General features: G+C 43.9%; 1 protein-coding gene and 1 pseudogene across 2 annotated transcripts in view; both read right to left on the bottom strand.

Annotated features, from left to right (window-relative positions):
- Positions 1-25,291, bottom strand: part of Gpr156 (G protein-coupled receptor 156) — a 62,523-nt gene that overhangs the window by 16,018 nt on the left and 21,214 nt on the right. Inside the window, exons 3-6 of one of the 2 annotated variants that reach the window (XM_057765872.1) lie at positions 11,073-11,202; positions 10,650-10,760; positions 1,415-1,540; positions 496-591 (exon numbers count right to left, since the gene is read on the bottom strand). In XM_057765872.1, the coding sequence (XP_057621855.1) occupies positions 496-591; positions 1,415-1,540; positions 10,650-10,760; positions 11,073-11,202 (463 nt within the window). The remainder of the gene's footprint in view (positions 1-495; positions 592-1,414; positions 1,541-10,649; positions 10,761-11,072; positions 11,203-25,291) is intronic. The other variant, XM_057765874.1, reaches the window with a different exon arrangement.
- On the bottom strand, positions 9,619-9,773 carry LOC130872331 (U1 spliceosomal RNA; annotated as a pseudogene).

The following is a 25,291-nucleotide window of genomic DNA, read 5'->3' as shown; positions in this document are numbered from 1 at the left end:
GCCATTTGGTAGCATTCAGGGGTTCAATTCCTAACCATTTTCAGGATACAAGCGAGTGATGGCTGTTTGCTTCCTTGATTCTTTAAGAAAAGAAAAGAGAAGCACTCCTAAATCAGTTACAGTGAGTCACATTGTGAGTTCAACGACAGCCTGGCTTACACAACCAATGAGGACCCCCAATAAACAAACAAACTTTCTCCCCGAGAAACTCACCCCAAACAGAAAAACAAATCCTAACATGAGAGAAGCTGACTCCAGTGATTGGTTGGTAGACTGAAAGAAGGCCCATGAGGGTTTGCAAAAGTGCCCCTCCACATGTAAACGGTAAAGAAATAAAAGGTTCACAGTTTGGGACTTCCGCATGAGCCCAGGCTGGCTCTGAGCTCACCATTCTCTGTCATCTCTGTCCATGAATAAATCTCATTAATTCGCCATTCTCTTTCCAAACCTATCTTATTGGAGACGGCCTGTAACCTGTGGAGTTGTGGTACCAACCTTGCATCCCCAAACCAGAGCAATCCAGACATCGGAGTACCGCGAAGCACAGGCGTGTGTGTCGGTCAAAGAGCAGGACACATCTCTCCCTGTCACCTGTGACGGACACAAGGTCAGAACCAAGGGCATTAAATTCCTGGAACCACACAGCAGAGCTCTGTGAACTTCCAGGGATATGAACTCCTTCCTAGCAGAGAATTTCCCCGCTCAGTACGTAAAAACGGGAGAAAAATGTAGAAAAGTTTATGTTCTGTTAGAACCTAAACCAGAGTGCCTGAGCGAGAGGGAAGGGAGAAAAGGTGGGTGCCTAGAGACACAGGGCCACTTAGGGGCTTACCCGAGGGTGTGGGCTTTGCTACCATGGTGGCTCCAGACAGCACCTCAGCAAAATTACAAGAGTATTTCACATTGTGAACAATTATTAAAAAATAGTCTTCACTGGCCCTTGTAGTATTGATTCCTCTCAGCCCTGTATCTGAACTCTTTCTCCTAATCTTCACTTGAGCTCAGTGAAGAAGGTGATCTTGTTACCTCCTCCTTATCCCTCTCTGGAAAGGAGAGGTTTTGCAGCCTTCCCCCAGGAGCATGGCTGGTGCAGGGTGTGATTTGAACTGAAGCTGAAGAATTAGAGACAGCCTCAAGATATCACCTGTATCTCTCAACAGTGACTGCAAGCCGAGAGAGTTGTCAGGCAGATTCCCCATGCACTGACATCTGGGAGGACACCCACGAGAAGATCAGGGGCACGAGGAGCATTGTGGGTGGCAGAACAGCCCACAGACAAGTGACAGGGTGCCCAGGGCAGCCACGGCTCCTGATTTCTCTGCAGGACAGCTGTTCAGTGAGTGCTGCTGACATGACCACCAGCACAGAACCCAGCCCACATGAAGAATTAGAAGGCCTAGGGGTAGGCCCTCACCTTCATGCTCACTCCAAGGATCTGGAGGCACTGGATGGGATCAGTCAGCACCCACGTGACAAGCAGGATAACATCAGCTACCACCAGGACTGCCACCAACCCCAGCAACTGCAGGTCTTTGATAATCTGCAAAAAGAGTCATGGTCAAAATGTCTCCTTGATTGCTGGCTGTATTTAACACAGTTGCTAGAGTGTGCCCTGTGCTCTGAGCTGTGGGCTACAGTAACAGCACTCCGTAGGACCCAGCCATCAACGCCACCACCACTAACCCCGTTCAGGATGAGGCTGTAAGACTGAATGCCTCCTCATAAGTATTCAGTTATTACTATTGGTGCCACTAAACATTTCCATTTGTTTAACATTTTGTTTTTTATTTTGTTTTGATTTTCAAGATAGTTTCTCTTTGCCCTGGCTGTCCTGGAACTTGTCCACTGGACCAGGCTGGACTCAAACTCAGAACTCTACCTGCCTCAACCTCCCGAGTGCTGGGATTAAAGACGTGCACCACCACTCAGCTGGTTTAATATTTTGATGTCCTAACTTTTCTGGCAGAGGTTTCCAGGGGTATTATAAAGGAAGTTCACTTTTATTTCTAAATGTAGCTCTATGAGCACGTAGAGAAATGGAGAGGTTTTACAACCAGACTTAGCCATTGGCTCAGGTATGGATTTAAAGACGGAGGAATTATTAGCATTTTTCTATAATTTGACTAGTATGAGAGAATGTTTTCTTATTTATTGATTTTTATTGAGCTCTACATTTTTCTCTGTTCCCCTCTCTACCTCTCCCCTCCCCTTCAACCCTCTCCCAAGGACCCCATGCTCCCAATTTACTCAGGAGATCTTGTCTTTTTCAACTTCCCATGTAGATTAGATCTATGTATGTCTCTCTTAGGGTCCTCATTGTTGTCTAGGTTCTCTGGGATTGTAATTTGTAGGCTTATGAGTGAGTACATGTGATAACTGTCTTTCTGGGTCTGGGTTACCTCATTCAAAATGATGTTTTCTAGCTCCATCCATTTGCCTGCAAATTTCAGGATGTCATTATTTTTTCTGCTGCGTAGTACTCCATTGTGTAAATGTACCACATTTTTCTTATCCATTCTTTGGTCGAGGGGCATTTAGGTTGTTTCCAGGTTCTGGCTATAACAAGCAATGCTGCTATGAACAAAGTTGAGCTCATGTCCTCATGTCACGGTTGAGCATCCTTCGGATATATACCCAAAAGTGGTATTGCTGGGTCTTGAGGAAGGTTGTTTCATAATTTTCTGAGAAACTGCCACACTGACATCCAAAGGGGCTGTACCAGCTTGCACTTCTACCAGCAATGAAGGAGTGTTCCTTTACCCCACAACCTCTCCAGCATAAGTTGTCATCAGTGTTTTTGATCTTGGCCATTCTTACATTTCTTTATTTACATATGAGGGTGCCCTTGTATTTGGGGCATAGATGTTCAGTGTTGAGATTTCCTCTTGTATGCAGCAGAAGGATGGATTCTGTTTTTGTACCTAATCTGTTAGCCTGTGTCTTTTTTATAGGGGAGTTGAATCCATTTATATTAAGGGATATTAAAGACCAGTGATAGTTATCTTATGTTAATTTAGTTTAGTTGTTGGTGATGTTAATTTGTGTTTTCCCCTTCTTTGGAATTTGCTGTTGTGAGTCCATCTATTATCTGTGTTTTTGTTGATGTAGCCAACTTCCTTGGGTTGGAGTTTTCCTTCTAGTACTTTGTGTAGGGTTGGGTTTGTGACTAGGTATTGGTTAAATCTGGTTTTGTCATGGAATATCTTGTTTTATCCTTTTACAGTGATTGAAAGTTTTGTTACTTGGCCTTTTTTCTTTGCAGCTCTTAAAATTCTTTCTTTATTCTGTATGTTTAGTGTTTTGATTATTATGTGGCAAGGGGACTTTTTTTTTTGATCCAATCTATTTGGTGTTCTATAAGCTTCTTGTATCTTCATAGGCACATCTTTCTTTAGATTGGGAAAGTTTTCTTTTATGATTTTGTTAAATATATTTTCTGTGCTTTTGAGTTGAACTTCTCTTTCCTCTATACCTGTTATTCTTAGGTTTGGCCTTTTCATGGTGTCCCATATTTTCTGGATAATTTATGTTAAGCTTTTGTTAGATTTAATGTTTTCTTTGACTGATGAGTGTATTTCCTCTATTGTATCTCGGTGGTTGAGAGTCTCTCTTTCATCTCTTGTATTCTGCTGTTTTTGCTTGTGTTTGTGGTGCCTGATTGTTTTCTCATGATTTCTGTTTGTATAATTCCCTCAGCTTGTGCTTTCTTTATTGTCTCTATTTCAGTTTTCAAGTCTTGAATAGTTTCTTTCATATGTTTGATTATATTTTCTTGGTTTTCTTTAAGGGATTTGCTAATGTCTTGCAATTTTTTGTTTGTCTTTTCCTCCATTTCTTTGAGGGAATTTCTTGTTTCTTCCTTAAGAGTCTCAAACATTTTCCTGAAGTTATTTTTTATGTTATTTTCTTCTCTTTCATCTACATTTGGTTGTTCGAGTCTTGCTGTTGTAGGGTCGTTAGGTTTTACTGGTGTCATTTTGCTCTTTGTGGTGTTGTGTGTGTTCTTACCTTGTCTACTCATCTTTTCCTCTAATTGGTGTGGTTGAGGCTGTCTGGGACTCTGGTGATTAATCTAGGTGGATCCAAGGCTCAGATGGTTGTTCCTCATGGTACAGTCAGCGCCACAGTTCTAGTTACCCTGTTGGTCACACCATGTTCCTGGAGGTCGCTCAGCGTTCCCAGGGTTTGCTCTGCTCTGTGGAGTTTGCTGTCTCAGGCCTGCTCTGGACTAGGTTGCCAGCTCAGACCTGTTTCTCTAAATGTTCCTGGTCTGGATCTGCTCCTGGAGAGGTCCCTGGTTTGGGGTTGATCCTGCAAAGGTCTTTGGCTCTGATCTACTCCCTTGAAGGTCCCAGACTCATGCCTGGACCTGCAGAGATTTCTGGTTCCTGCCTACTCTCTCAGAGGTCCCAGACTGGATGCCCAGACCCACAGAGGTCCTGGCTCAGGTCTACTCCCTCGAAGGTCCCAGATTCATGCCTGGACCCCCACAGGGGTCTCTGGCTCTGGCCCACTTGCTCGGCAGTTGCTCCCCTGTACCTACTCCTGTGGAGGTCGCTGCGTAAGGTCTGCTCTGGCCCAGGTTGTTGGCTCAGTCCTGCCTTGCAAATGCCCCTGGTCTGGATCTGCTCCTGCTCCCATGGAGCTTGCCATCTCAGGCCTGCTCAGGCCTACATCACTGTCTCAGTTCCCTCCTGTGGAGCTCGCCGCCTCAGGCCTTTTCCAGCCTAGGTCGCTGGCCCCAAGAGCTATTTTTTAAAAAAAAATATATTCATGTATTGTGTTATATGTGCATGTTCATACACTCAGAGGTCAAAGACCAGCTTGTGGAAGTTGGTTCTTTCCTTCCATCACATGGGTTTTAGAGATCAAATTCAGACCATCAAACTTGGCAGCAAGTGCCTTTACTCACTAAGCCTTCTCAACACCCGGGCTTTTCATTTCTGCAGAGTCAAAATCCCACCATCATCTGTCCAAGCAGTCACCGGGATCCCTTTTCCATATTAAGCAGTTGCGGTCATGGTTACTTCAAGGCTGCTCACATCTCTCCTCTCTGCACGCGTCCTATAGCAGGTTCCTGACAAGTACATTTTCCTCTTGCACTGCGCTAAGGCTCAGCATGAGCTGCAGAGACAGGTGCTCATCTTGGACTCTTCTTTTATGAAGCGAGAATGTTTTTATGACAATAAATCTTAAACTGTTTATGACAAATTCATAAAAATATGTATAACACTCTTGATTTTTTATGTTTAGTTCTTTATATATTCTAGCTAACTATCTAATTGGTAAAGTGTTTTCCATTCTGTAGGCTTCTGCTTTGTCCAAATGATGGTGTCCTTTCTGTACAGAAGTTTTTAGTTTCACGAAGTCCCGTTCATTACTTGTTGGTCTTAATGCCTATGGTGTTCATTCAGAAAGCCTTTACCTGTGTCAGTGAGTCCAAGCCTATTCCCACTTTCTTTTCTACCACGTTCAGGGTATTTGGTCTAATGTTGAGATCCTTGATCTATTTGGAGCTCAGTTTTCTACAGGGTGATGGATGTGGTAGATGCATGTTCTTGACAACCACCAAAGGAAGGAAGCAAGCTAGTTATAAAGTTCGCAAGAGCAAGATAAACTTTGCTTAATCAAATTGCTCACAAGAGAAACCACTGCTAGCAATTAGGGGAAAAGACACACTCTGTACGGAGGAGCAAAGATCAGGAGTCAGACCTCACCATATAAGGTCAAGTGAGAAGACAGTGGGAGAGATCATCTTCATCCAAGTACGGAAACCAAAGGAAACATCCAAAGGTTGGGATGCAGCTAGCGGTAGATACACTGCCTAGTGTGAGTGACTCTGTGCTCCACCCCCAACACTACACAACAAGCTCGTGGCAATATTTCTTTTGGAAATACAGTCAAAATAAAGACATCATCAGTCCTATGAAGCTGAAAGGGTTCAGCACTTCTACACTCACACTTGAATGTTTTTAATCCTTCAGGTCAAAAGGGAATGATACCAAATGAAAATGAGGATATAAGGCTGAAGGTGGTTATATACTTCTTTAATTCCAGCACTTGGGAGGCAGAGGCAGGTGGATCTCTGTGAGTGGCAGGCCAATCAGGGCTACATAGTGAGACCTCATCTCAAAAAACAAACAAACAAAATGTGTGCAGGAAATTAAGAGCACTGGAAATGCCAGCTATGCAGGAAAATGTGTGATTTATTTTCCTAAATACCTTTATGAGATAATTGTTTAATAAAAATTATGACAACTGATGGGGGCTTATAGTACATGTAAAATTGAAAACAACAGCACACAGATTGGGATGAGAAGAAAGGGAAGGACCCTGCTGCGTGGTGAGAAGTGCACAGCAAATTTACCCTTATCTACAACTGAAGAGGAAGGATTGCTCCCAGCTCATTCTACAACATCAGGATTACCCTAATACCAAACTAGGTAAATGAATGCACTATAAGAAAAGAAAACTGCAAAGCAATAGCCGCTAAAAGCATAAGTGTGCAAATCCAAACAAAATTTTTATAAAGAGGAATTCTACCAAACACAAAGCATATAGTAGCGCATGACCAACTTGAATTTATCCAGGAATACAAGTTTGTTTGGGCATTCTACAATCATTTTAACACAACCCATCATATGAGCACATCAAACAAGAAAATAATATGACAACTTCAATAGACAAGGAAATTTGCTAGACAAAACCCAACACCAATATTGATAAAAATTATCAGGAACCTAAGGGGGGAAACAAAAAGCCTTCCACAACTGGAAAAATAGAGTCTATGAAACTGCAGCCAATATCCATGCTTTTGTTTATTCTTTAGAATGTTTTTTATCAGTATACATTAATTATACATGATAATGCAACTCATTATGGCATCTTCATGCATGCACACAATGATTCCTTTGGTTGTTTGTTTTGTTTTTGAGACAGGGTCTTGCTTTGGCTGGCCTCAAACTCACCAAATTCCTGCCTCTGCTTCCCAAGTGCTAGGATTACTGGGATAAGCCACACACCCAATCCAAGCTTAGTATAGAAGGGCTTCCCCATCAGTCAAGAATAATCGAAGGGAGCCCGAAAGTGGGCTCAGTTCCCAGCATCCATTTGGAGCCTCACAAATGGCTGCAACTCCAGTTCCAAGGGATCTGACGCCCTTTTCTGGCCCCCTTGGGCACTGCATGCACATGGTGCACAGATATACATGTGGTCAAGGCACACATATTTATATAAAATAGCAACCATTGAAGGATATTTTACTCATCACCTCAGTTTGAAGTTGTACTATTGCTTTTTCCAGTTCTCTCAGAAAAGAGCTCTTTACTCACAGGTGATGTGACAACAATGCAGAGAATCTAACGGAGTCTATGAAAAAGTTGCTGGAAGAGCCGGGCAGTGGTGGCGCACACCTTTAATCCCAGCACTCGGGAGGCAGAGTCAGGCAGATCTCTGTGAGTTCAAGGCCAGCCTGGTCTACAGAGCAAGTTCCGGGAAAGGCTCCAAAAGCTACAGAGAAACCCTATCTCAAAAAACCAAAATAAATAATATTAACAACAACAACAACAATAATAATAATAATAAAAAAGTTGCTACAAGTCTGCACATGCTAAAATGATTGTAGTCTGGCATTTTGGAAGCTGAGACAGCAAGACCACCATGCCCAAGGCCAGCCTAGATGACAGAGGTCAACTTGGACTATATTATGAGACCGTCTTAAAAACGACACTGCTAGAACTTTTATGGACATACACGGTCAGCATCAAAACCCACCTGTCTGTCTGCGTCTGAGCAAAAATCAATATAAAAGTATAGTTCACAAAACAATAAAACATGCAACATATAACAACTTAAAGAGTAATAAATCTGGAAAAATATGTGAAAGCTCTATACTGAGAAATATACAATATTGCTGAGATAAATTAATAAAAACCTAAATAGGTGGAGACATGTACAGTAGTTATAGATTAAAAACCATCATTGTTAAGAAATCAATTCTCAATAGTTTAATCTTAGATTCAAAGCATTTCCCATCATAATCCTAACGTGATTTTTACGCAGATTGGCAAACCACTCTAAAACCTTGTTTGCGAGCTGGTGAAATGGCTCACAGGTAAAACTGCTTGTCAGCAAGCCTGACTACCTGAGCTGGTCCCTGGTCCCACATGGTGAAAGGAGAGAGCCATATATATGCTGTGGCAAGAGTGCCCATCCTGTCACACACACACACACACACACACACACATATTTTAAAAAACTCTAAAATTTCTAGAAGTAAACTCAGGAGAAAAATAAAAATTTTGATGACACCGATTAGGCAAATATTTCTTATATTTAATAACCAAAGCATGCACTATGAAGAATAAGTTAGCCTGGAGTGGGGCACATATCTGTAATTCCAGTACTCAGAAAGCAGAGGCAGGCAGATCTCTGTGAATTCAAGGCCAACCTTGAATTCATAGTGAGTTACACACAAGCTTGGGCTACCCAGTGAGACCTCACCTCAAAAACAAAAACAAAACAAAAACGTGCAGAACACTGCTATGTGCTCCAACCATTCTCCTTTCAGGTTTTGAGCAAAGAAAATGGAAGCATGTATCTATGGAAATATAAGGACATGAATGTTCACACCATCTTTATCTGTTTTAGTCCCAAACTGGAAACAGCTCCAACTCCATCAATGGGCAAACAGACAAACTACTGCTGTACACAGCAATGTGGATGAGTAATTATATTCAAAATAATTACATGAATAAAACAAACCAGATTAAATAAGAGTACCCACTGCATGGTTCACAGCAGGCAGTCTTCCCACTGAAATACGTCTCCAGCAGCAAAATTTTATTTTCATTTATTTATTTTTGAGATAGGGTCTCATGTGTCCTTACTATGTGGCTAAGGATGACTCTGAATTTTGTTTCTCTTCAGTGGTTTGTTTTTAGGTACTGGAGAGATGACTCAGTGGTTAAGAGTGCTCGCAGAGGATCTACATTTGGTTCCCAGCACACACGTGTGGCTCACATCTGTAACTCCGGTTCTGCGGAATCTGATGCCCGATTCTTACCTCCTTGGTCACAGGCACACACATGGTGCACATATATATGTGTAGGCAAAGCACTCACACACATAAAATAAATATAAAGTTTGTTTTTTAAAAAAAGATTTATTTTTAGTTTTAAATTAAACACATGCGTGCACTTTTGTGTAGGTATGTGCGCATGCCCAACATGGGTGCTGAGAAGCCAACTGTGTTAACTGCTCAGCTATCTCTCCAGCCCATGATTCCACTGATGTAAAACCCTGGAAAGGGAAAACTAATCTTTAATGCCAGAAACCAAAACAGTGGTGTCCTCGGGATAGGGAGGATGTAACAATGTAACAGTGTGACAAACGTAGCAATGTGACAATTGTAATGATGTAACAATGCGACAAATGTAGCAATGTAACAATGTGACAATGTAACAATGTGACAATGTAAGTGGCAATATAACAATGCAACAATGTAACAATGTGACAATGTAACAATGTGACAAAGGGCAGAGGATGTTGAGCTTCTGGGGATGGTGGAGTTTGCAGGATCACATGTTTCACGGTTGACATAATACCACACTTTTTATTCAGGGGAGAGAGCTATTTCAGCCCCTCACTACCACAATTTATGCAGCTGAGTTTCCTGTGTGTGGAAACTTCAGGGGTCAGCTCACCCTAAGTGTGTGAGCCTCTCTCTGGAAAAACCACCTTCTGATCATGGTGTTCCCCTGCCAGGTATCTTGTCACACTTTTAATATTGTATTTCTTGTGTGTCAATTCTGCCTAAAGAAAAAGAAAAAGAAAAAAAGAAAAACAACAACAACAAAAAAACTCCATAGTTTTGAAAAACCGTTATCAAGAGGGATGAACTCCGTCCTTTTAGCCAACTTTCTGCATCTGTGTGCTTACAGAAAAACTTTTGCTAAGTAGCCACCGTGATTCAATAATGTTTGGTTTTTAACATCCCATAATCACAGAGAAGCAGTCTGACAGAATTAAATATAAAAGTCTGGGAGAGTCTCTAGCCAAAGAGACTCATGGTCTGGGTAGTCATATCAGGGAATCTGATAAAATGGAAGAGTATGATTATAATAAATGCTGGACGTCAGGGCCATGCAGGTGACCTAGCTGCTGTAGGGCTTGCTCAGTCAATTCTTCCTGCTGAGTCCTTTTTCTTGCTTTAGCTATGCCCTTCTCAGGGCAGATAATTGCCTGTATGGGAAAGACCTGCACCCTAGGGAGAGGAATCATTCTGCTTCTAGCTATAGCTTTCTACACTCCCTCTTTCACTTACAGCTCCCATCTGTGCCAAGAGCCAGTCTCTGGGCATCTTGTTTTCACTCCCACTGTGCCAGGTACTGGCCAGCTCACAGGTTCCCGTGGAGCCTGGTGTCCTTAAAGCAGCCCATGCTCCCAGATCTAGTTCCTGGCTGCACTCACTCTCAGACATAGAAGTCTGGGGCTTTATGGAGCCACATCACTCTAAGGATTGAAGTGAGGAGCAAGAATTCTAGCCATCCTATAGTTATATCCTAGAGATCTGCACTAACTTCCCCAGCTCTGAGCCTCCGTGCAGCTCCTGCTGCAACCCAGCATTGTGTACCGGCTGTCCAACTCACCACTCTCTTGTCGGGGACCCTCTGGGTGAACACCTTGTAGAGTCGCCAGCTCTTCCCCAGAATAGGGCCGAACACAAGGGATGTCCCAATGCACAGCATGGACAGTCTCATCTGAGGGCAAACGAGGACAGAAGCAAGAGTCACAGTGGAACCTTCCTCCATCTTAAACATGTCAGGCCCACAGAAGACGGGGGGGAGAGAAAGTGGGCCTCACTGAATGTGCCCATAACACGGACACATAGCTATAACACAGATACACAACTATAACATGGATACATAACTATAACATGAATGGGTACCTATAACATGAATACATAACTATAACATGGATACATATCTACCACTCACAGAAAGAGTCATTATCATGGAATGTCATCAAAATCTAACATGGTGTCCAAAACAAAATTTCAAAGTGTCACCTACCTGAACGAGCGCTTCCATTGAATTCCCCACTGAAGCATCTTGAATCCCAAAAAGGTAAGCACTGCTGTAAGTCAGACAGCTGCCCAGTAAGGTCACAATGTTCAGATTGGGGCTGGACATCTTCACAATCCTAGGTGGGAATAGGAAGAGTGGCATAGCTGTGACCCATTGCACCCGTGTCGAAGGCATGCCAGAGCAATGTCCTTCTAAGGACAATCCCCACCGCAGCCCCGTCCCTGGGAAGAGGCCACTGTGCACCCTCCAAGAAACCTACGGTTTATTTACATGCATTTAAAAACAACCAAACCCTGGTTTGCTTTATTTTTTATGTTTTGAGATAGGACCTATTGTAGCCCAGGCTGGCCTTGAACTAACTATGATGCCCTTGAACTCCTGTCTCTCTTGTCTCTATCCTGTGCTGGTATTGCAGGCACATGCCAATATGTCTAATTTTAAAAAGAAAAAACGTATATGCCGGATGTCATGGTGCATGCCTTTAATCCCAGGACTTGGGAAGCAGAAGCAGGCAGATCTCTGTGATTTCAAGACCAGTCTGGTCTGTAAAGCAAGTTTCAGGACAGCTAGGGCTGTTACACAGAGGAAATCCTGTCTCAAAACAAACAAACAAAACACCAAAAATGTCTTGAAAGTTTTAGTTTATAAATATGAATGCTTTGTCTACATGTATGTATGTGTGTGTATCACGTGTGTACCTCATGCCCACGGAGAACAAAGAAAGGCATCTGATTCCTCAGAGCTGGCGCTATGGAGAGCTGTGAACCAACTGTGTAAGTGCTGGAAACTGAACCCCGGTCCTCTGCAAGAGCAACAAGTGGTCGGAACTGTTGAGCTATCTCCCCAGTCCTCCTGGCTTTTAATTTCTTGAACCCAAATTCTTGTATCTCTTGCTTTTATAACAGAGACTTTGAAAGAAAGGCTGACCATCGGCACACAGACGACGCCAGAGAAGGACGAGGGCTTGGTCGCTGAAGTTGAGGCTGTTCAGTGTATGTAAGCCGCAGCCAGTGCACAGGGGGACAGTGTGAGGCTTGCAGCACTGAGCTGTGAGGGAGACTACTGTTTGCAGAGGGGTCTGGGTTTCTTTACATACACTCATTGTTACACGCACACATTGCTTTCTTTACTTGACTGAAACAAGAGGCAGCAGAGATTAAAAACAGGGGATTAAGTTAGGGTCGTTTTTAGGAGGGGGCAAAGCGAAGTCAGTGGTGGATGGAGAATGCAGATAACTGGGGGGTCCTAGACAAAGTCGGCACCGGCAGAGGCTCGGGGTGTGATGTTAATCTAAGGGGGAAATCAGGCTGATTTTGTAGATCACTGATGTCTGAGCTTCTGTAAGACCAGGGCTTGAGACCCTTTTCCATTAGCCTCCCACAAGCTCCTACACAAAAGCCTTGACCACGATGGCGGCCCTCTCATGTCTTCCTGCCAGGACCTTGTAGCTAAACACCTGCTTGTCTACATCACTGATGAACAGCTTTGCAGTCCTGCTCAGCTCGGCACCTACCTTGTTCGAACGCCCTACTTTGGTCTCATTTGCACAATCCAATATTCCATGGATCCTAATTTGGAATTCTCCCCCTTTCTGACTTAGTGAAGAGGAGCTCTGTCTAATTATTTCTGAGGAAGTAGGCATTCTCTAGTGTTCACGTCTCAAGGCCTGGTGTAAACACCTTGTCCAGATAAACATGCCTTGGACCCAGACGTGAATTTTTTTTTTTTTGGTATTTTTTTCTTGAGAGGTTTTACTGAGGGTATCTCATAAAAGAAAACATGAATAGGAGATGATTAACCTGTTTAGTTTGGCCGAGTGAGCGAACACCTGTGAAGCCATGCAAATGTCAATTAGCTCCAATTCAGTAGGTAATGACTTGTCTGGGGGACTGTCTTTGCTGCCAGGGGAGGTATTCAGCCACCATGTCATTTTATTTTTCTATTGAACTAAATGATGAAGTCTGCAAAGCTGAATGTCTTCCCTCATCTACCAACATGCAGAAGATTTCATAATGCCGGGAGAATTGGGTCTCATGAGGCCCCGTGTAACTTCCTGAGCCTAACTTGAGTTTGAGGAGAGAGGAGTGACTCAGCACAGCCTGACCTAGACCCACCTCTGTCTAGTCACCACTGACGTGGCAGGATATTATTGGCCCTTATTCCTCACTCCACCTCACCCCACCCCAAGACTCCCGCCCACTACCTCAGCCCTATATAAGTTCCTGCCCTAAAGCAATCAAGTGAGCTCCTGCTTTCTCCTCGGTGGCCAGGGGGGAGGTCTGGATTGTCAACACTCACCATCCTGCTCAGCCCCAGGGAGAGATGGGCTGGAGCCACCTTGCCTCAGCCCTGTGTGCTGGAGAAGCCAGCACAGGAGATTTAAATATTACACACTTAGTTACAATGACATGACTTGTGTTGCATGTGTGAAGAGTTGAAAGTCTAGACTAGGTGACTAGCAGTCAGAAAACAAGGTGTTGGGGGATATTGGGGATTATATAACAATCTCTTTTTTTCTTTTCATATTCATTTATCGACTAGAAACGTGAGGCAAGGACTTTCTCAATTTTTCTGTTCTCCAGTAGACTCAGGACATGCAAACAAACATCTGTAGGTCTCGTTTAATCCTGTATTGTCACTCTCGTGGTCTAGTAGACCCAGGGGCTGTGGCATTCACCAGCTCAAACATTGGCCTCTGAGCTAGGGGACTTTGAGAGTTACTGAATTTGGAAACACGGTTCAAGGTTGTATCTGGCCAAGCTATGGCTAGGCTAGAAGGAACTTCCCTTAAAACATCACAGGGCACACTTTATAAGACGCATCATGAGTTGATGCAAAGTCTAACACTGAGTAGCTTGGTTCTGTTTAAATTTATGTGTATGGGTGTTTGCCTGTATGTGTATGGATGTCTGTGCACCAGTTGTATGTCTGGACAGGAACAGGCATCAGATTCCCTGGAACTGGAGTTACGGACAGTGGTGAACCGTGTGGTGCTGGGAGTTGAACCTGGGGCCTCTGGACTGCAGTGAGCAGTATGTGCTCTTAACCACTGAGTTGTCTCTCCAGTCCCTATCAGTGAGCTCCCTCACAGCTAAAACAAATACAGGAGTCAGCTCAGCAGTGGAAAAAAATTTCATTTCTGAGAATCTGTTGAGTTTTTCATTCAGTCTGCTGCTTTTGATCATATTATGTTACAATAAGATTATAAATGTATGTCATACAAGATTCCAGCTTTATTATGTGATCTGGTGTCATGCCACAGATCTGATCTGCTGTCGTTTTGTCGATTTGGTTTGAGTTCATCAATCCGAATCCTGCACACCTCACGCTAACACTATAGCGTGACCTCTAACCACTTGTGCTTCATGCCTGCACCGCCCTGCGGCTTCATCCCACCTGGGCCTCCTTAGAGGACCATCCAGAGAGCTCAGTGTAACCTTTCAGCTTCCTGGGCTCTACATTCGCTCATCAGAATGATTTCATTTTATTTTGCTTCAGGGTCTCTGGACCCTTTGTCTCATCATTTGAAAGAGTTCTACTTTCAGGAATTTGAAACATAAATATGCTCCCCCACCCCACTCTCATTAAGATAGGGTTTCACTGTGTGTCCCTGACTGCTCTGGAACTTGCTATGTGTTCCAGGCTGACATTGAACTCACAAAGACCCACCTGCTTCTGCCTCTGCCCAGGATCAAAAGTGTACCACCGCACCTGGCTCGCTTGCGCTCTCTCTCTCTCTCTCTCTCTCTCTCTCTCTCTCTCTCTCTCTCTCTCTCTCTCCCACAGTTCATTCACAATTTAACTCTTTGTCTTCTTCCATATGTTGTTATCTGCCGTCTTTCTCCAGCTCAGCACGTGAACTCTATCTTTCTGTTTGCTTGGATCAAAAACCTTGAAGTCATTGCTGACTCTTGCTTACCTCCCACATCCAATCTGTCTTGAGGTCTTATTGGTTCCATTCTGGAAATACGACCAGAACCCAGCTACTTCTCACTACCTCTACTGCCACCAACTGATCAAAGTCTTCCTTGCAATAGCTTCCTAACTGCTCTCCCAGCTTCTATCTGGGAACTTCCTTCTCAATCACTGGAAGCCAGAGGGGGTCATGAGCTGGCTTAACATCCATGTGTTAGACAAAGAGAGCACATGTTGGGGAATAGAAGTGGCTTCCGGGTGGCTCTGCAGACATTCATGGAACGGTTGAGACTTCCCTGCTGTTACTGCACACAGAAAGATCAGAGTTATTTTAGGGCTGTGAGCGCTGTGGGGTTCTACAGACCAGACTAAGTCCTCACTGACAAGCCTAGTTGTGTGGGTGAGCCTCTCCCGGGCTTCCCTCCCAGCATGGTGCTGAAAGAAGCCCGGAAATAGACAAGAGATCCTAACAGGGTGTCTGTGCAACTCTGTGCTCCCCCGCCCTCGGTTTCTAGGGAACCGCAGCATCTGTGGCAGGATTCCTTCACGTAGGCACGTCGCAGGTAGGTTCACTGTCTCCAGTGAGATCAGCCTCCTCCAAAGGGTCCCCTCCATTGGCCAAATCCTTCCTAGAGAATTCTCCTAGGAAATGCTTTCGTCTAACCCGTCTCCCAGGTCACGTGGCCAGGAGGGCCCCCGAGGGCCCAGCAGACCTCATCTTGATGACCACACATTCCACGTCTCAGCTGACATTAGTGACAGAAGTGAACGGCGCACATTGCCCTCCCAGGTTTCAGAAAACCCGCTGATCTTGGATGGCCTTGCTGCTTGCAGCTGGCAAGGAAGCCTGAGCGCCGGGTGGGCCTGGCCCCTCTAAGCTCGCTTGCTTTTTAAAGCAACCTCAGTGCTTATACAGCTTTGTCTAATCCAAAGAGCAAAATTCCCAACCACCAACCTGTCATTTGGACCCACAGTCATTGACGCCGTAAAGGACCTGGAAGCAGAAGGCTACAGGATAGCTGCGTGGCTAGCAGCAGTGGGACCCGATGAGACCCAGGGTCCCTTCCAGCTCTTCCCGTTAGCCACAGAATCTTCTTGTCAGCAAGCCAGTCACGTGCACTTCTGCCTCAATTCCTTAGCCTGTAAGAGCAGACTGACCTGGTTTCCAGGGATGTGGTGAATTTTACAGCCCTATCCACTGATCATCCAAATAGAAGCTTTGCTTATTAAGTACTAAAGAAAACTTGCCAAATGTCCTGGCCCCAGACTCTCCTTTAGCCGATGGCCTCAGTGTTCTTGGCTTTGCTCATCCTCTCATTAATGGTCATTTTGTGTCAAACATTAATTCCTGAATAGCAACCTATCACAGCATTGAGAAAATGGAGATAGCAAAGCAGATTAGCTAGAATCTCTGTCCTCAACTCATGAGGCTGCTTCCTCGGGAGGTTTAGCTTTCTCACGACCAAGATAGTTTCCTGACTCCTCTTTTAAGACAATAAAAGCTGCATATAACACCAACAATCCTTTCCTTGGCATCCAGGGCAATCTAACACTGAAAAATTCAAATTATATTCATTTGCATGCGTCTTAACACCTGTGTACCGTGGCATGCACATGGAGTCCAGAGGACAACTCACAGTTGTTGGTTTTTCTTTCCACTGCAAACTCAGAGAGTCTGGCATGATGGCAAGTGCCTTTGTTTGTTGAGTCATCTACACAGCCCATAGAATATATATGTGTGTGTGTGTGTGTATGCTATATAAGTTTAATATATAAAAATACATATAGATTTATAGTACACATATTTCAGAATTCATAGCTTTCCTGGGCTACAAACATAACTGAGTCCCAATTCAAAACTGCATCCTCACATCCATTTTAAAAAGCTAGAATATGGAAATTTAGATTTCCATTTCACAGCAAATGTCCATTAGCTCGTTGTACCGGCTCAGGTGTAGGACGGTAGTGGAAGGCTGCATGTAACACCAACAATCCGTTTTTCACTGCTGGTGAGGGGAAGCAAAAGCCACAGGGTACCCTTAGAAAGGAAGCCTGCTTTCTTTAGGAGTATTATGGTAACATTTAGTATCTATTTTTTAAAAAAAATCAACTCCCAAATGTATATTTCCATGTCTCGTAACAACTGTACAATATTTTAAATGTACTTTTAAACAAGAGGGGACAATAGACGCACAGAAGAAAATCCCATTTTCCCTAAGCTCTCCCACCCGAGGGTTCCAGTTCCACGCGTGTTGTGATTGATTGTTCAGGCTGCAGTTTCAACTTCCGTTCTCCCTCCCATTGCCCCACTGCAGCTGTAGGAAAGGCCTCCAGCGAGAGAGAAAAGAAACAAAGCCAGCCCAGGCGCCCTGGTTCTACGCAGGATAAAAAGCACAAGCACAGTTGGCCGTTAGAGGAATCCAATTGCAGAGCGCCAGCCCCAGGTGGCTGTAAATCCGTCTTTGCTCTTCGTTCCTCTCTTTTCAATCTTCAGGTTTATTATGTCGGGAGAATGCTGGGCCACGGTGTGCATGGGACTCTGTGAGGAATGCTGAATACATAAACACAAGCAAGAATGGTTCTCTACTGTGCCAGAATCTGGGAATCCATGACCCCGGGGCTGAGTTTGGCCCAGCTTTCAACCTACGAGCACTTTGTATGGGGTCTCTCAGTAGCACCTCAATATATATATATATATATATATATATATATATATATATATATATATATATATTCAGAGACAGGGTTTCTCTGTCCTGGAACTATTTCTTGTAGACCAGCCTGGCATCAAACTCAGAGATCTGCCTGCTTCTGCCTTCCTAGTACTGTGATTGAAGGCATGCGCCACAACCACCCAGCCTGTAAAATTAATTCTGTCATTAGATTTAGATGAGTGTTAGGCCTTAGAAAAATGAGAAATAAGAGAACCACGAAAGCAGATCTGTTGCTCCCTGTTGCCTTGTCCCCACCAGCTGTCCAGGGCAGGACAGGAGTCCCCAGAACCTGAGACTCACACCCTCCCCTGACTCTCATTTTGCGGTGAAAGGACTGGGAACAGCGTGGGCACAACTGACCTGCACCCCCTCTGACTCCGGGACCCTCCAGCATTCTTTCACGTTCGGATCTGATCACAGTTGCCCGGGACCCTGTTCTTTCTCAGAGGCCTTTCTGACGCTGGCTGCTAACACCCTGTAATAGTGTTTTTTATTTAGCCGTGGCTTTGCACCTGGCTCCCCGAAGGCCCTGTTTGGCTGACAGCGAGAGCAAGAGCACACCCAGAGGACCACTGCTCTCCTTGTGGTGCACACAGCCTTCCGTGCTCTTCACGGCGACTGTGTCTTCAGATCCCATTGCTGGCTCAGCCTAGGACTCTGGCTGATTTCCCATTCGCTTCCTGGTTTTACCCGCTGGCTGGAATCCAGGCTGAATTCCTGCTGCAGCTGGCTTTGGGCTCTTGCGCTTTTGCCATTGTCTAGAGTCTCTAAGCCTTGGCTCCAGCAATGGCTTGGCAGTGTTGGCTCTACACTATGGCAGACAGGAATTATGCATTCTTTCCTATAATCAGATGAAAAAGGAACAACTAATTGTGTGTATGTGTGTGGGTGATGTGTGCGTACATCTGTGCACTCATGGCTACAGGTATGGGTACACACATGGAGGTCAGAGGACAACTCCAGGTGCCCATTTTCTCTCTACCTTGTTTGAGTCATGCTCTCTTGGTTGTTGACTGCCTTGGGCCTCTGGGGATTGTCCTGACTCTACCCTCCATCTTGCCATAAGAGTCCTAGAGGCCGGGCGGTGGTGGGCTCATGCCTTTAATCCCAGCACTCGGGAGACAGAGGCAGGCGGATCTCTGTGAGTTCGAGGCCAGCCTGGTCTACAAGAGCTAGTTCCAGGACAGGAACCAAAAACTACGGAGAAACCCTGTCTCGAAAAATTAAAAAAACAAAAAAAAAAAAGAGTCCTAGAATTACAGCCATGAGAACTACCATGCTCAGCTTTATGTGGATTCTGGAAAGTCAAACTCAGGTCCTCGAATGCGTGTAGCAAGTGCTCCAGCTCCCGAGTCTCCTCTCAAGCTTCCAATTATTTCATTGATTTTTTTTGACACTATTATAAATGAGATTGTTGTCTGGATTTCCTTTCCAGACAGTGTATTGTCAGGGTCTCCAGTTTTTGAGTATCACCAATCAAGCTAACATAAATATTTATATCTAGGTTTTTGGGTAAACATATGTTTCTATTTCTCTATGTTAAATACCCAGTAATACAATGACTAAATCACACAGTATGTATTTGATTTTTCTAAGAAATTACCAAAATGTCACACAGAGACTCATGAGAGATTTAGTTTTTCCATATGTTTCCTAATTTTTAGTATTGGTGTGTGTATGTGTGTGGTATATATCGGCCTTTAAGAATAGAAGCCTTGGGGTTGGGGCTGGAGAGCTAGCCCAGTGGTTAAGAGCACTGACTGTTCTTCCAGAGGATCCAGGTTCTAGTCTCTGTGGTGATATTTTGTTTGTGTTTTAGCAAATAAAGCTTGTCTGAAGATCAGAGTGCAGAGCTAAGCCACTAGAGGCCAGGCAGTGGTGACACACACACCTTTAATCCCAGGACTCAAGGAAGACAGAGGCAGACATGCCTCTGTGAGTTCAAGGCCACCCTGAGCTATACTAGATTAATCTAGTTTCAAAGAGAAACAGAGTCAGCTGGGGGTATCTCACACCTTCAATCCCAGCACTGGAGAGGTGGAGACAGGAGTGTTATGGCTGGATGGAGAGAGGAGTATGAGGCGGGAGGAGACAGGAGCTCAGTGCAGTCTGAAGTTTGGTGGGGACAGTTGCAATCCCAGGACACAGTCTGAGGACAGGATCACCCCTTTGGTCTGAGCATTGGTAGAGGTAAATGTCTCTCTAGCGGCTGGTGCTCTGCTTCTCTGATCTCTCGGCTTTCACCCCCAATATCTGACTGCAGGTTTTTATTATTAAGAACACTGAGCCACATGGTGGCTCACATCAGTTACTGCAGCTCTCTGAGGGTACCATATGCGTATGGCACACAGACATATAGCAAAACACCCATTGATTTTTAAAAAATGAATAAATATTTTAAAAAATGAATAGAAGCCTTGGATTCCATTTGTTTATCAGGAATAAATCTTGTAGGGGAGAAGGTATATTTCAGTAAACTGAATTTTTGCTCATATAAGTATACATGCAGAAGTTGACATCAGCTTCTTCCTCAATTGCTTGTCACCTTATATTTTAATGTTTATTTTTGTTTATATGTATGTGTATATATATATAGTGTGCGTGCATGTGCGTGTGTGCATGTGTGTGTGCCTGTGTTGAGGAGCACCCATGGGCACCCATGGAGGCCAAGGGAGGGTTTTAGAATCCCTGGAACTAGGTGTGCTCTTAACCTCTGAGCCAGCTCTCCTGTCCTCATCACCATATCCGTTTGACAAGACTGACTGCCCTGTTTGTTCCAGGGATCCCCACTGCTTCCTCATTGCTGGGATTCTAAGTGACTTTCACTGCATCCAACATGTTTGTGCGGGTGTGGGGGACGGAGCTGAGGGCTTCAGGCTGCCCAGCAAGCACTTCACTGACTGGGCCAAATCGCAGCCTCTAATGTCCTCAATCCAGATCAACACCCTTCTCAGTGCTGGGCGTTGTGGCAGATGTGGAAAACAGAAACATAGGCCTTGACTCAGACGTTAGCAAAGGCAATGAGAGAGTGAACAAGATCTGCTTCTGAGAGAAAATAAGCATTGGTCAACGGATGTGGAACTTGATAAACTGTGCCTTATCACGGTTGTTCTTAAATCCCAGAAGGACCAGAACCATGCGGAGACTTGTCAACACACAGACTGCTGGTCCTCATCACCCCCAAAAGTTTTGGATTAAGTAGACTCTAGGTTGGGTCTGAGGTTGTATTTCGGACGGTTTCCAGGTGGTTCTGCTAATTCAGGCCCAGGACCCTCATTTGAAGAGGCAGGGGTTTGTTTTAAAGGGCGAATGACTGTTTCTCTGGTGATAAGTGGAGAGCCATGAAACACTTCTATATGAAAACCCAACTACAGCAGGTGATCAATGCGCACACTACACTGCTGGAGTGTGGAGTAAAGGGAAAACGTGGGTATTGTGTGTTACAAACAACACAAACATTTAAATGCGTGTCAGGCATGGTGGTGCATGCCTTTAGTCCCAGCACTCAGGAGACAGAGGAACATTCTGTGAGTTCCAGGACAGCCTGGTCTACATAGAGACCCTACCTCAAAAACAAAACTTCCCTAAACTTTAAATACTTACCTAAGGAGCTGTGTAGGCAAGTCCAAGCCTGCATTAGGAAACCATGTTGAGCTTCTTAAGTTATATTGACAAAAGATTGAAGCTTACAAAATGAGACCTACTAAGGAGACATGGCAACCATTCCAATAAAAACAAATTAAGGGGATGGAGAGAAGGCTCAGTGGTTAGGAGCCTTGGCTGTTCTTCCAGAGGACCCAGATTCAATTCCCAGCATCCACATGGCAGCTCACAACTTTCTGTAATTCCAGTTCTAGGATTTGATACCCGCACATAGACATACACACAGGCAAAACACCAATATACATAAAGTAAATAAACAAATCTTTTAAAAAGCTAAGACTATACTTGGACAATGGAGTTGGATAATAAGAGACAAATTTGAGAGACATTCCAGAGTTTAAATAGCTGAGACTTGTTGGCAACTATCTGTATACATGGGAGATGATAGAAATAGATATGAATGAATTGTTTATTAATAAATGATATGAAATTCCCCTCTGTATGCTCTGAATATGATTTCTTACCATTAGTTAATAAAGAAGTTACTTCGGCCTATGGCAGGGTAGAACAGAGCTAGTTGAGGGGGAACTAAACTGAATGCTGGGAGAAAGAAGGCAGAGTCAAGCAGATGCCATGTAGCTGCCGAAGGAGATAGATGCCAGAAACTTACCAGTAGGCTATAGCCTCGTGGTGATACATTGATTAATAGAAACGGGTTAATTTAAGATGTAAGATTTAGTTAATAAGAAGCCTGAACTAATAGGCCAAGCAGTGTTGTAATTAATAGAGTTTCTATGTAATTATTTGAGTCTGGGTGGCCAGGAAACAAATGAACAGTCTCCATCTGCAAATAAACAAGATGGAAATTAGATGGTTAAGGGGAGAGCAAGACTAGTTGCTTGTAGATGGAAGTTTCTTTCCTGCCTGGTCCTGCAGCCATTCAGTCCCAAAGAAACACATAGAGGCTTATATAAATTGTAAGCAGTTTGGCCTATTAGCTCAGGCTTATTATTAACTAGCTCTTACAGCTTAAATTAATCCATAATTCTTATCTATGTTTAGCCACATAAACATATAGTACCTTTTTTCAATGAGGCATTCTCATCTTGCTTCCTCTGTGTCTGGCTGATGACTGTGTCTTTGACTTTCCTTTTTCTAAAATTCCCTTAGTCTGGTTGCCCCACCTATACTTCTATCTGTCTACTGGCCAATCAGCATTTTATTAAACCAATACAAGTGACAAATCTTTGGTGTACAAAAGCATTATTCCACAACAGTGACTAAAGTCTGGTTTTAGTCAATGAATCCAAACTAACTATGGAAAAATCCTTAATGGCAACTGTGAAGTCAAACAGGATTAGAGAAAGTTGCGGCTGAGGATACTGAAGAGGAGACATTAAGACCAGACAAAAGGCGCAGGGTAAGAAGTAAATCAAGACTGGAATCCAAGGTAACATCAAAATGAAGTGGGCAGAAGGAATTCTAGAACTGTTGGAAGCAACTGATGAGTACAAAGGTAAAACTGGATTCTTAAAAAAACTTGTTGTATTTTTAATTATGTGCGTGCACTGTGTATGTGTGTGTGTGTGTGTGTACATGAGTGTATTGCCTGCGAGACCAAAAGAGAACGTTGAATTCCCCTGGAGTGGGAGTTACAGTGGCTGTGAGCTGCCTGAGTTGGTGCTGGGGACTAACCTTGAGTCCTCTGGAAGAGCAGTAAGCACTGAGCCATCTATCCTGTCCCCTAGAACTGAATAAATGGTAGAAATTAAGAAAAGAGAATGTTCAGAAAGAAGAATGGAGCCAGGCACAGTGGCACATGCTTATAATCTTGGTGCCTGGGAGGCAAAAGCAGGAGGATTATTAGTTCCAGAATAATCCTAGGCTACATAGTGAGGCCCTGTCTACAAACCAAAATTTACAAAAAAAAAAAAAAAAAAAAATAGAGAGAGATAGAGAGAAGGAAAAGAAGGAAGGGTGATGGTTAATTGCATTAGTGTATTTTTAAAAGCTAAAAAGTGTGATGGTTAAGAAGCATCCGTTGAGTTAGTAGCCTTGGCAAGGAATCAGACTTAATGACCTTTCCATGGAGTGGAGTCGGAAGAAAGGGTTGAAGAATCACCTGCAGATAAGAAGACAGAGGTGGCTGCTGAGGACACTCTTTTAAGAGGCTTGGTGATAAGGGGTGTGGGGGGGGTGTAGAAGGAGCTGCGGGCGGCTTCCCACCGCCCGGCTCCCATACGCCTGGCTTGCTTATGCCCCGAAATAACAACACACAAATTGTATTCTTTTAAACACTGCTTGGCCTATTAGCTCTAGCCTCTTACTGGCTAACTTTCACATCTTGATTAACCCATTTCTAATAATCTGTGTGGCACCACGAGGTGGTGGCTTACCAGAAAGGATCTTAACCTGTGTCCATCTTCGAAAGGAGAACTATAGCGTGTGTCTTACTTCCCTTCTTCCCAGCATTCTATTCAGTCTACTCCGCCTATCTAAATTCTGCCCTATCAGGCCAAGCAGTTTTCTTTATTAATTAACCAATGAAAGCAACAGATAGACAGATGACCCTCCTCCATCAGGGTGAAAGCTTCAGGGAGAGGGACAACCAAGGGAAGATTCTTCTAGAAGCCTTCTAAAAGCTAACCTGTATTTATTTGACTGCCTAAACAGGAATTTGTAAAATCCAGAGAAATACTCGATGACTGTAACTGGGTCCCTTTAGGAGGTAGCTTAGGGGTGACAGTAACTCTGATGTTCTCAATAAGCTCAGAGATATGAAATTATGCAGCCCATTGTCTTCTGTAAGTGGAGCAGTCTCTGTGCCCCCTAGAGCAGCAAAAGATGCCACTGTCGTCCCAGCTTCCTCCTTTTAATAGATTTAAAAATAATCCCCTTATGTGCTTTCAGCTCTCTTCAAAAGCACTTCTAAATGTCTAACACACACAACCGACACCGTTCCTAACTCAACACTCTGTGAGCCGCCCTCCTCTTTTACATTCTTTGAGAGACGTCCTTTTCCTCCGGCAGTAACCACTGTGACTGTCACGTTTCCATGTGTTTAGATTTCTGAAAATTCCTCACTTGCTCTTTTGCTACACTTCTAATAAAGTCTTTAAAAATAGCCTCCACGTCTCCTGTGACTTTCAAAACCACCTTTCAATTTTTCCTGGAGAATATTTTTTTCTCTTGGTGAATATCAAATGTTGAGATAAGTTTCCTGGGCTCACAGATTTAATTGTGTCATAACTCACACGTCTACTTTAACTCTCACGCATGCATGGTCACCTCATACGAGTGTCTCCTGGATAAAACTCACAGCCAGGTCATTTTCTCTAGCTGTAGGCAGTTTGAAACTTCCTATAACAGGGATGTCCATTTCTCTTTCTTTTTCTTTTGAGACAGGGTTTCTCTGTAGCTTTGGAGCTTGTCCTGGAACTCGCTCTGTAGACCAGGCTGGCCTCAAACTCACAGAGATCTGCCTGCTTCTGCCTCCCGAATTCTGGGATTAAATGTTGGCAATAAATGTTCATTTTATTGTCCCCCCCCATTAAATAGCTAATCACTGCCTTTTGGCCCCATCAGCCACTTTATGACTTATATTTTAGTCAACTCTCTGATTTATGACTTGCATAATGTCTGTGTTTCTGTGCTGTTAATGTTTCTGTGTTAGCATCATGAGCTTGGTCAGCTTGTCAGTAGCAATGCTTCTCAAAAACTTTAGTCACCTGCATAGATTTTTGTCTGCTTGATATTCTGATTTAAGTGGGAGCCAAGCCTAAGCATCATTTTTTTTATAAAAGATGCACTTTTTTTTATTATATAAGTGTTCTGCCTGAATGTATATACGTTCACCACGTGCATGCAGTACCCATGGAGACCAGCAGAGAGCGTTGATCTTCTGGAACTGGAGTTAACCAGTGGTCATGAGCTGCCACGTCAGTATTGGGAACTGAACCTGGCCCTCTACAA

This window comes from Chionomys nivalis, chromosome 3 (genome assembly GCF_950005125.1).
Source record: "Chionomys nivalis chromosome 3, mChiNiv1.1, whole genome shotgun sequence".
NCBI classification, from domain to species: domain Eukaryota; kingdom Metazoa; phylum Chordata; class Mammalia; order Rodentia; family Cricetidae; genus Chionomys; species Chionomys nivalis.
This window is presented reverse-complemented; position numbering and strand designations above follow the sequence as displayed.